Source organism: Artemia sp. Qi Xiang Cuo, chromosome 14 (genome assembly GCF_049724085.1).
Source record: "Artemia sp. Qi Xiang Cuo chromosome 14, ASM4972408v1, whole genome shotgun sequence".
In the NCBI taxonomy this organism is placed as follows: Eukaryota; Metazoa; Arthropoda; class Branchiopoda; order Anostraca; family Artemiidae; genus Artemia; species Artemia sp. Qi Xiang Cuo.
The window spans coordinates 39,314,980-39,327,847 of record NC_142807.1 but is presented as its reverse complement, the minus strand read 5'-3'; the positions used below and the strand labels follow the sequence as shown (position 1 = coordinate 39,327,847).

The 12,868-nt window shown below is 35.4% G+C and overlaps 1 protein-coding gene across 1 annotated transcript in view; it reads left to right on the top strand.

Annotated features, from left to right (window-relative positions):
• LOC148944449 (delta(24)-sterol reductase-like) overlaps positions 1-12,868 on the top strand; it is a 247,858-nt gene that overhangs the window by 200,063 nt on the left and 34,927 nt on the right. Inside the window, exons 4-5 of the mRNA XM_089100299.1 lie at positions 2,100-2,188; positions 7,670-7,840. Of these exons, the coding sequence (XP_088956425.1) occupies positions 2,100-2,188; positions 7,670-7,840 (260 nt within the window). The remainder of the gene's footprint in view (positions 1-2,099; positions 2,189-7,669; positions 7,841-12,868) is intronic.

Genomic DNA, 12,868 nt, shown 5'->3' with positions numbered 1-12,868 from the left:
TTGCAGCTATAGGTGCAACCAATTAAAAGATCAGCCACTTCCCAGAGTACCCAAAAATTAAAAACTTGTTTTGAAAAAAACTGTCAAATCATGAAAAATTTGCCATCGGACAGTGATTCAGGAATGGTAACTATTTTTTCTGTTCACCTTAAAAATGAAAGTTTATAACGACGAAAAGAAAACTATGGTGTCTTTGAAAAACGATAAATATCCCTTGAAATTGCCGTTTGGTCGAAACAAAAGCTGCAACATTGGAATCAGCATGGTCAAAAACCTTATAAAGGAGAATTACAGTCCCCCATCCTGAAAAACAAGACAAAATTTATTTGTGGTATTTGTTGCACTGATATGCAGTGTCATGGAAAGGCAGTGTGGTCTTCGAAATTACCTGAGGCTTTACCAAAAAAAAAAATATATAACACAAGCGTCTTTTGAAAGGTTTTTTCGGGGTATGGAGCCATATGCCACTGACTTCACTGCCTGATTCCCTGTAGTTTGTCTTTTACTATTCCAACCAAGAAAAAGTCAAAGGTCTATGGCTCTATGTAATTTTAAAAAAAAATGTGTCTCATTAAGTTTACCTACAGAATTGAACACTGATACATCAATATATATAACCAACGCAGTCCAGTTTTTACTGTGATGCTGAAACAATGATTATCCGCTAGAGTTCGTTCTTTCCTATAAAACGAAAAAAAAGATGTTTTCGATTGTTTTTCAAGAAAATACACTTTCCTTGTTGTTAAAGCTAAGGGACTGTATGGTGATTTTTCTTGTCTCAATGCACGCATGTTATATCAACATTTATATGACGATTATGCTTAGTCAGAACTTGCATTTAATTTAATATTTTGGTTAATAAGACTAGAGTTTGTTCTTTATTAAATTTACTTTACTAAACAGGCCTGATTTAAACAGGAAAAAGCTTACGGCTTTTTCTTCTTTAGAATATTAAGAGACGAACCTCAAAGAATCAAGCATTTAACTAAGTCCAATATATACAATAGTTCGTTCTTCTAAGGATCGTCTTTTAATATAATATGCAGTGGTTTGTTTCTTATAATGAACTATATCGATCCTATATGTAATTAAGAAGTTATAGATAAAAAATACATCTTTTCCAGATTTTAACCACAGATCGTCGTTCAAAATTTCGTTTATAATACAATGTGATTCTTGTTGTCGTTTGTTCCATGCCTTTTTCTTTAGTTGTTGCGACTCTCACTTTCACCAGTTTTCTTAAAATATTTATTTGTGCTTCATTTTTATTAATCAACCTCTTAAGTATTTTAAATGACCTTAAATTAGAATTTCTATTTATCTCATGTCTCTTGGCCGTTGGTATTGAAGATACCGTGAAGGTTGTTATGAATGACACACAAAAATCCAACCTCTGAGTCAAGTGATAACCTCCGGGTTATATTTATCTGATTTCAGCCCACGAACGAACCTTTTTGACTGCAGCATCTGCCCCTTGCTAGGGCAAGATGCTGGTATCTACGCTGAATATGTGCGTAGGCCTATAATAACACTATCGATGTATTGTCAAGCAGAATCTTTGTTGAACATTATGTTGCCTGCACTTTTGTACGTAAAAAAAAAATTAACGACCGACCTGATGCGGCCCAAAGCCAACCGGCCCAGGGGAGCTGCTGCCCCCTTGTCCCCCGGCCCAGCCTGCCTCTGAAATTTAGAGTTATAATCATTTATGCTAAAGTAATACCAAAATTAAATAAGTAGCCTAATTATTACCCTCAACCTTTTTTTTTTCTTTTTTTTGCCGCCTGAGCTTTTTGGTGTGAATATAATTCGAGTTTATACAGAACTGCATCATGTTATATCTGTTCAATTGATTTATTCTAAACGATCATGACAGTTTCAGCTCTACTCTTATTTGAATCATGATGAAAAAATACAACTAAGAATTGACGTTTCACGAAGCTATTCGAAATTTTGTATAAAGGGGGCTGATACCCTTTAGTAGAGTGGTATGAAGCTATGAATACCATGCTATGGAAATTTTTCCGTGGGCCAGCATAACATGTCAACTATACCCCCAATAATTTTACTTGTTGCTAAATATTTATGCATTTTTCAAGGGTATACACTGGCCGTAACTTTGGAAATAGCCGATGCCACCTTGGGAGGACTCGCTTTTGGTGTGGGTATGACTACTTATTCACATAAGGTAATGAAGTTTGTTGTACTTAATATTTCTGTAATTACGTAGCATTACAAATTCAAAATAGCTAATGTAGTAAGCGTAGAATATTCTGCCATGCTTAGAAAAAAATACGCATGTCGAAAAACCAGTTTTGGGAGTCAGTATATTAATGAACCTCTCTCGTGTTTTGTTTGTAATTTTAGATGGTACTTATCGGTTATTGGAAACACATTCAAGAGTTACGCTTAGGTTATATCTCAGAAAACCGGTTTCATAAATACAAAACAAGTGACGGTTGATACAATGCATTGGACTTAGACAGAATGCATTCGAATTGTATAATTTGGGCTACATATTTGCACGTTAGAGGGGAGGGGGTAGGCTAGGTTAGGTCAGGATGGGTTAGGTTTCCATAATTTGTTTCTAAAGTATTATTTTATCATCATGTTTTGTTATATATCGTTGGCATTAAACCAACTTCACTTATTGGGCGTGTTTCCTATAACCGAGGAGTACCTTTCAGATTACTCTTAAGTGAAGGAAATTCAGTATATTAAGGAATCCAGTAAATCGAGTTGCTGATTTCCCTCTTAAGTCTATAAGTGTATTTCAAGGAAAGGTCAGTGAAGTTTTTCAATGAAACTATCTATAGTGCCATAAGAGCAGCTAATTCAAGTTTTTATTTTGAGTACTGTAATTTATGTGGTTACTAAGAAAGTCTATCTAGATTTAGATGCGGTTTTTGCCATGGTGAATCATCGAAACTTCCAAAAAAGTAAGAAACAAATGGGTTTTTGAAAATACCAAGTCTTGTATATTACTACATTTATATAGTCAGAAAAATTTTACCATACAAAAACTGGTTGTGCTATTTTGAAGCAAAAAAGCCTCTTACCCATACATTCTAATAGATACAAGCTCTTCTCATATTTGAGTTGCCGTGCTGGTCATGTAAAATATAATTGTTGATGGTAGTATACTCAGATGTCATCTACAAATTTAGCACGTAAGCACTTAATATTACTTTGAAACGAAAAAGCCTCTTTACCAATACATTCTAATGTAATCAAACAGTTCGTGGTAACGAACTGTAAGTAAGGAGCGACCCGGCTCAATGGTAACCGAAACTATAGAAAACGGGATTTTGATGCCAATAGAAGCATCAAAAGAATTAGATTTTAATGTTGATTTCAAATATATAAGTTTCATTAAGTTTAGTCCAACCCATCAAAAGTTACGCACCTGAGAAAATTTGGCTGATTTTTGAAAAAGGGGGGAAAGAACCCTTAAAAATTATAGAAATTTAATGAAAATAACACCATCATATTCAGCGTATCAGAGAACCCTACTGTAGCCTAGAGGTTTCAAGCTCCTATCTACAAAAATGTGGAATTTTGCATTTTTTGCCAGAAGAAAGATCACGGATGTGTGTTTATTTGTTTTTTTTCCCAGGGGTGATCGTATCGACCCAGTGGTCCTAAAATATTGTGGGAGGGCTCATTGGAACGGAAATTCTAGTTCTAGTGCCCTTTTTAAGTGACAAAAAAATTGGAGGGTAACTAGGCCCCCTCCCACGCTCATTTTTTCCCAAAGTCACCCGATCAAAATTTTGAGATAGGCATTTTGTTCAGCAGGGTCGGTAATATGATAACTATGTCTTTTATGATGACTTAATCCCCCGAAGTCCCCGGGGGGAGGGCTGAATGTTATGAACTTTACCCAATGTTAACATATAGTATTGGTTATTGGGAAGCATACAGACGTTTTCAGAGGGGATTTTTTTCTGGTAGTGGAGGGGGGGGGGGCCGGGGTTTATGTGGGAGGATCTTTCTATGAAGTAAGTTTTCATGGGGGAAGGGACATTGCTACGAAAGGGGCGCCGGATTTCCCAGCATTATTTTAAGAAAAAGATCAGAAATTAAATTTTAAAAAATAAGTTTTTCAACTGAAACTAAGGAGCAACATAAAAAATTAAAACGAACAAAAATTATTACGTATATGATTGGGTTGACCCCCTAGTCGATACCTCGCTCTTTAAGCCAAAGATTTTTAGTACTTTCATAAGAGCTATTTATTCTAATTAACGGCCTTTGTGATTAAGGGGTCATTTTTAAAGAACTGGAACAAAATTCGAACTTTAGCTTGAAGAGCAAGGTTTTGACTAGGGGGTGAACCCCCTAATATACGTATTAAAAATATATGAATATAGAAGTTCGTTACGTAAGTAAATTCGTAAGTTACGTATATTTATTACTAATAAAAACGTTCGTAAATAAATTAAACATGTTTCGAGAGAGCCAATTAACCAAATAAAATCAACATTCATATGCAAATTTTGTTTATATTATTTATATACGATCAGCCAAAATCAAAACCTGCAATGATTCAGAAATTTTCAAAAATTAAATTAAAAAAAACAAGTTTTTTTAACTAAAAGCAAGGAACGACATTAAAACTTAAGACGAGCAGAAATGATTCCGTATATGAAAGGGGCTGTACCCTCTTCAACGCCTCGCTCTTTACGCTAAAGTTTGACTTTTCACAACTCTATTTTTTTTAAACAATAAAAACTTTAGCGTAAAGAGCGAGGCGTTGAGGAGGGTACAGCCCCTTTCATATACGGAATAATTTCTGTTCGTTTTAAGTTTTAACATCGTTCCTTACTTTCAGTTAAAAAAAACTTGTTTTTTTTTTATTTAATAGATACAAGCTCAAGCTCTCGTCATCTTTGAATTGCCTTGCTGGTCATGTAGAATATAATTGTTGATAGTAGTATACTTAAATGCCATCTAAACATTTAGCACGTAAGCAATGAAAGTAATTTTTTTTACTTGGTATATAAATGAAAAGTTTACTATTTTATTAAAACTGTTTGCAACATCTAAGAAAGAAGTCCATAATCTAAAAGTATATAACCGTAATGGAATACGGGCATCATCTTTGACTACATTTATTATTATTTTTTTATGGTTCTAAAATTGACTATTTAAGCCGTAAATTGATTTTATTTATTTGTATTTATTGCTGTATCGATTTGCTTGAAAATCTCTAAGTTGACGTTCAAGGTGGTATCCATGGGTGGAGGGGTTGACCCCCCCCCCCAGAAATTTTCATCCGACTTTTAAAAACGTAACAAAAATGAAGATAAAAAAAATTTTAAGCGTTTTTTCTTAAGTTTTTCATTTTTTAACAACACCCTCCACTCAAAAATCCTGGATACGTTCTTGTTGACGTCGTACAGGCTAAATATGTAGAACTATATTTAATAAAGCCAAAACAGAAAAATAGTGCATCGCTTCTCGGCCTTTTTAGCAAAGATCAAAGTGTAGTAGAAAATAGTGCACAGCATAAGATGTTCACTATCTCATAGAATATAAAACTCCTGTCATGATTTGGTGAGAAATATATCCAGCACGGATAATTTTTGATTGTGTAACGTCAGTAAAAACACCTTCGTATTTGGAATCCTCCCATAATAGCACACTGTCCCTATCAAAATTGAATCCTTGCTACGGCTGAAGATAACCCGTTCAAAAAAATAGGCATAAACATTATTTATACAGGTGAGGCTAAATCTGAAAAAGTGAAAATCACCCCTTTTTTCAGCAGTAAGGAAACAAATTGCTAAGCTTCTTGTATTTTCTTATCAAGATTGGTTGAAAATAGGCATTATAAGACTTGCAAAATAAATTTCGTTATTTGTCCTTGCTTAATTGAAGAGAATCAATTAGTTTAAAACTATCAAGTCAAGTAAGTGCTGCAAATTGAGAATAAGAATTAGCATTATCGATATTTCGTTTTTTTTGTTTTTTTTTTTTAAGACTTTCTTTTTTGGTTTCCTACTGCTGTCCGGCTCGAAAAAAATTTTTGTTAACAGTTTACATACATTTTCTTCAAACTTTTTGATTGGGACAATCTAGATTGTTTGTAGTAAAATATATATTGTTCTATATGGTCTTTCTGAAGAAAAAACGAAAAAAACGGGTGTGGCCTATATCAATATATCAGTATCGAACAGGCCTTTGCAGCCTCAGAGAAGATGCAGAGTAAGGCTATGACAGTGCATTCGAAGAAATCTAAGAGGCCGCGAGCACTCTATAAAGTCCTTCACACATACACACCAATTTATTTTAGAAGAAGGACATTTTTGAGGGGGTGAGAGCAAATTAAAAATAATAGAACTGACCAAACTCAGGGTACTGCTTGATTTTTTTTTTTTTTTTTTTTTTTTTTTTTTAGGGGGAAGTTGTTAAAAATCCTCGTATTTCTGAAGGGATATGGGTTGTAGATCTGAAGTTCCTTATCTGTGGCTGAACCCGTCAGATTTCTGCTGAAGATGACTTCCATCTTTAAAAGTAGCTGGACTTCAAGGCGTAAGTCTCCTGTAGGTTCACCAGAACAAATGAGCCTGCCATTAAGCCTCTACAATTTCCTAAGTAGATTACCTGCTTCTTCAGCCAGAAGCCAAAACTGAACCTCTATCTTTGAGGGTTCTTATGTAAGAGTGACAGTGCCGGAGGAGCGGTGTGCTGAAGTTTTTAAAATCATTAAGAGTTAGCTGAGGAAATACTTATCATTCGCAAGAAATTTCTGGCAGCAGCAAGTCAAAACAAGCTCTCAAATCTTAAATCCCTTATTTGGTGCAAGGAATTCCAGAGCCATCATCGCACTAAAAAGACCATCAAATGAAAGAATGGAGCAGTATCTCATTTCATTTGCAAGAAATCCATGAATGACCGTGCTGTACCCTAAGGAATGCTAAATGCCCAGTACCCAAGTGGGCCTATTGCAAATACCTACTGTAGAATGAAGATGAAAAATTAAAAAGTTCTCAAATTTCGATGGTATGTAAGAACAGTAGACTGCACAATCGAAAGATCTCTAAATTTTAACTCGAAACTTTTATCCGAACTCTGTTAAAAGTAGACAGCCTGTTGTTCTTCTTTTTTATCCTCAAGACTACATATTGAAATTAAGAATTCAAGCAATAACATCATAAATACCGAGCACTAATCAAATACCAGCAGTTTAGTCTCAACAAAATTATCTTTCATAAAATTGCAGAAAAGTGTGAAGTCAAAGCAACTTATGTTTTTATGAGAGAAAATGTGTCACGAAACTTTCATAGGATAGAAAAAATTCATATAGTCGTTTTTTACCGAGTGAATTTTGAATCAGTTATTGAACTGGTTCTAAATTTTGCTGCTGCAAGTGGCGTAAGCTTTTCGTGGTGATAAGTCACTTGTGGCCAACATATGAATGAAAAACTTATATTCTACCAAGCTCTGTTTAATGCCTCCACTTTGACCACACCTCAACCCCCAGGGTGTTTAAGATTATTTTTGTAGCGGTATCTTTGCCTGATCTGAAATGCCTAGTTTTCACCTTATTTTTGTAAACTATTCTCGGGATGCAGCATTTTTGCATTTGATGGAATGTTCAAGCTATTTAAGCAGCCATTTCGGGACACGCTTATTTTGGATTTAAAAATTCCGCTTTTTGCAGGTTGGCTTGTACCAAGAGACCGTCGTATCATATGAGGTGATCCTTGGAGATGGTTCTTTGGTAAAGGCAACCAAAGATAATGAATACTCCGACCTCTACCATTGCTTACCATGGTCCCATGGAACTTTGGGATTTCTTGTTGGCTTGGAGCTTCAAATTATTCCCGTGAAGGTAATGCAATTGACATTTTTATTGTCAAAAGAGTATGTGAAGAAAGACAAGGGCATGAATAGATAACTGAACAGAAGTACATTCAATAAATGTTTTTCTCCTGTCTCCGGGAAATACCTAATCCAGAACCGTCTTTTTGTCACTAAATTATTCAGGGGATTGACCAAAATGGAGAGGGGAGAGTGTCAGTTTCAAAATGAACCAAGTGCAAAATAAGAGCTGTCCAAATTTAAGTAGGATTTAAACTACAGTTAATTTTTAATGCCATTTGATACGCATACTGATATTATTTTATCTAAATTGATCATTTTTATGTTTTAGAAGGTTCTTAAAAAAAAAGAAAGATTGAGTAACACTTTTATTTATTTGCTTCCCTCAAAATCAAGAATTATATAAAATAAGTAAATTAAATTGCAAAAATACTTCGGCAAATGAAACAAAGCAACAATTTACAATAGGCTTCAAAACATGACTGAATAAAATGCATAAAGAAGTAATTAAAATGTCAAACATTATTTAAATTCGGGAGAAAAGGGAAAAGGTAATTCGTAGAGGGAATATTTTCAGACATACGATAAAAATTATATATCTTAATCAGCTAATTCCATCGGTTCTTTAATTATAAATCTCAAAACTAATTCAGTGCTATTTAAACAAATTGTAACACCGAGTAAAAATATTTAAAATAGCAAATACGAATTGAATAAAAATCATGAATTTCTAGATTTTGAAAACAAAGAGAAGGATAGATAACATGCGGGAGGGCAACTGTGTTAAAAAGAGTACCTAAAATTTCTCGACGATAGATACCACGTAGCCTGTTATTGAAGAAATTGACTTTCTAATTTTTTCTTGAACATTCGAATTTTTCGAATCAAGTTTGAATTTTGAGCTGAAGCATAATAATCTAACCCCAGATAAACAAAGGTAACCCCAGAAATACTCCTGTCGCAAATTAGTTCAGCTCGGTTATTGCCATTGATGGGAAATTACTTACATTTTAGAACACTATTAAAACGGCCTCTATTTTTAAGTTTACTAGAAAGGTAGTTAAAATTATTAATTATACTAGCTTTTCAACGACAAAATAAAATAATATCATCAGCATATTCAATAAAGACACATCCCGACCCCAAGAAATAGGAGTTGTAGATAGTGAACAAAGACACTCCGCCAAACAAATGTTAAAAATATAAGGGGATAAAACCCCATCTTGTCTAACTTCACGACCAACAGAAACTGAATTAGAAAGAGAGTCAGAAAAAGGTTTAATACTAAGCATTCCAATTATGCTATATTTCGATAATAAGATATTCAACATTCAAAGGATATTTTAGTCTTCCATGTATGGTATACCAAATAAATACATTCAAGTGATTAGTGCCATATTTGAGAATAACATTGCCGTGGTTAAGGTATGAAATGAGGTTAGTTCCTGGTTTCGTATAAAATCAGGAGTTAAACAGAGTTGCGTTCTATCCCCACTTATATGGATTGATTAAAAAAAAACTTTTTCCACAAAATAAGTTTTTCAAAGAAAAATAAAGAACTCCATTTAACCAAAAATGAGCAAAAATAAAATCAAATAATCTACCAAGCGTGAAACTACCACAAATCAGCATCGATAAATAAATGAAACCCAAAACGAACAAAAATTACAATAGATCACCGAGTCAAACTCAAAATGAGCAGATATTTACATGAGTAGGGCTCAAAACCCTTTATGCCTTCCCAAGGCCAGAAAAAAATTTACACTTTACTGGAAAAAATATAAATTTTTTTACTTTCATAACTTTAATAAATCACTTAATATTAACATTTTGAGTACTAAATACCAGCATATGTATTTTAAACTGACAATGCACGTTCATTTGTATTTTTTTCAGTAAAGTGCAAATTATGCTCTGGCCTTCAACGACGACAACGCTTTCTATAAAAAACTTATATGTCCCTGGGCATAACTTACAACCCATGCCCTGAGGGCTGTGAGGGAGTTGTCATCCTCAAAGACATATTTTCTGGACCTTTCAGCTACGTTGAACAAAATGGCGATCTCAAAATTTTAATTGGATGTGTTTGGGGAAATGGTGGCCGTCAGAGGGGGGGTTACTTGTCCTTCAATCACTTTCGACTATTAAAAAGGGTACTAGCCGTTTTAATTTCTAATCGAATGATTTCTTTTTGAAGTTTTTACGACAATGCCGTCTATAAAAAAAAAACTTATATGTTCCCAGGGCATAATTAAAACCCTTTCCCTGAGGGCTGTGGGGGGAGTGTCATCCTCGAAAAAATTATTTCCAGACTTTTTAACATCGTTGAACAAAATGGCTATCTCAAAATTTTGATTGGATGTATTTGGGGAAATGGTGGGTGTGAGAGGGGTGTTAGTTATCCTCCAATAACTTTCGACTATTAAAAAGGGCACAAGCCATTGTAATTTCAAATCGAGTGAGCCCTTTTTGAAGTTTCTACAACATCAATATCTGTAAAAACCTTATATGCCCCCAGGGCATAATTTACAACCCTTACCCCGAGGGGCTCTGAGGGGGGTTATCATCATGAATGACCTAATTTCCAAAACTTTTAACTACGTTAAACAAAATGGCTATCTAAAAATTTTGATTGGAAATGTTTGGGGAAAAGGTGGGCGTGAGAGGGAGGTTAGTTGCCCTCAAATCACTTACGATTCTTAAAAATGGCACTAGCCCTTTGAATTTCCAATCAAGTGAGCCCATTTTCAAGTTTCTACGACAAAGCTTTCAATAAAAACCTTATATGCTCCCAAGGCATAACCTAAAACCCTTACCCTGAGGGCTGTGGGGGGCTATCATCCTCAAAGATATAATTTCCGGTCCTTTAAACTAAGTTGAACAAAATGGCTATCTCGAAATTTTGATTGGATGTGTTTTGATAAATGGTGGGTGTGAGAGGGGGGTTAGTTGCCCTCCAACCACTTTCGACTATTAAAAAGGGCACAAGCCATTTCAATTTCCAATCGAATGAGCCCTTTTTGAAGTTTCTACGACAATGCTCTCTATGAAAACTTTATTTGCCCCCAGGGAATAACTTATAACCCTTTCCCTGAGGGCTTTGGGGGGTTGTCATCCTCAAAGACCTAGTTTCCAGAACTTTCAACTACGTTGAACAAAATGGCTATCTCAAAATTTTAATTGGCTGTGTTTGGGGAAATGGTGGCCGTCAGAGGGGGGGGGGTTACTTGTCCTTCAATCACTTTCGACTATTAAAAAGGGTACTAGCCGTTTCAATTTCCAATCGAATGATTCCTTTTTGAAGTTTCTACGACAACGCTTTCTATAAAAAAAAAACTTATATGCCCCCGGGGCATAAATAAAACCCTGGCCCTGAGGGCTGTGGGGGGAGTGTCATCCTCAAAAAAATTATTTCCAGACTACGTCGAACAAAATGACTATCTCAAAATTTTGATTGGATGTATTTGGGGAAATGGTGGGTGTGAGAGGGGTGTTAGTTATCCTCCAATCACTTTCGACTATTAGAAAGGGCACAAGCCGTTCTAATTTCAAATCGAGTGAGCCCTTTTTGAAGCTTCTACAACATCAATATCTGTAAAAACCTTATATGCCCACAGGGCATAACTTACAACCCTTGCCCCAAGGGCTCTGAGGGGGGTTATCATCATGAATGACCTAATTTCCAAAACTTTTTACTACGTTAAACGAAATGGCTATCTAAAAATTGAAATGGCACTAGCCATTTCAATTTCCAATCGAATGAGCCCTTTTTGAAGTTTCTACGACAAAGCTTTCTATGAAAACCTTTTTTGCCCCCAGGGCATAACTTATAACCCTTGCCCTGGGGGCTGTGAGGGAGTTGTCATCCTCAAAGACATATTTTCGGGACCTTTCAGCTACGTTGAACAAAATGGCGATCTCAAAATTTTAATTGGATGTGTTTGGGGAAATGGTAGCCGTCAGAGGGGGGGGTTACTCGCCCTTCAATCACTTTCGACTATTAAAAAGGGTAATGGCCGTTTCAATTTCCAATCGCATGATTCCTTTTTGAAGTTTCTACGACAATGCTTTCTATAAATAAAAACTTATATACCCCCAGGGTATAATTAAAACCCTTGCCCTGAGGGCTGTGGGAGGTGTGTCATCCTAAAAAAAATGATTTCCAGACTTTTAACTACGTCGAACAAAATGGCTATCTCAAAATTTTGATTGGATGTATTTGGGGAAATGGTGGTGTGAGAGGGGTGTTAGTTATCCTCCAATCACTTTCGACTATTAAAAAGAGCACAAGCCCTTCTAATTTCCAATCGAATGAGCCCTTTTTGAAGTTTCTACAACATCAATATCTGTAAAAAAACCTTATATGCCCCCAGGGCATAACTTACAACCCTTGGCCCGAGGGCTCTGAGGGGGGTTATCATCATGAATGACCTAATTTCCAAAACTTTTAACTACGTTAAACAAAATGGCTATCTAAAAATTTTGATTGGAAATTTTTGGGGAAAAGGTGGGCGTGAGACAGGGGTTAGTTGCTCTCAAATCACTTTCGACTGTTAAAAAGGGCACTAGCCCTTTGAATTTAGACATAGACATAGACATAGGTTTATTAAGATCGAACAGCGTAGCCATGGCTAATTTATGTCGTCTTTACAACAATATGAGAAGAAAAAAAAAAAAAAAATACAAAGAACACTATAAAAACACTAACACGTGAATTCAAATAACACTAAGTCTTTTTGTATGATTCAACGAAAAAGGGGACAAACGTGTTTTTGTAGCGGTTGGTCCTGCAGACAAGGGGTTGTAGCTTCGACTGGGATCTGGTTCTTTGGTTAACAGGAGCATCAGGTGGGAGGATCAGTCTGTGATGGGGCGAAGATAGCAGTGACTTGCCGAGGGACATGATCAGTGATAATCGTCTGTCGCTGAGAGATTCAAGGTTCAGTTCTTGCAAGAGTTTGTTGTAGTCGTCACTTCTGTTACCAACGATTATGTTAACAGCTCGTTTCTGCAAAGATTCAAGGTCATCGCAAAGGTA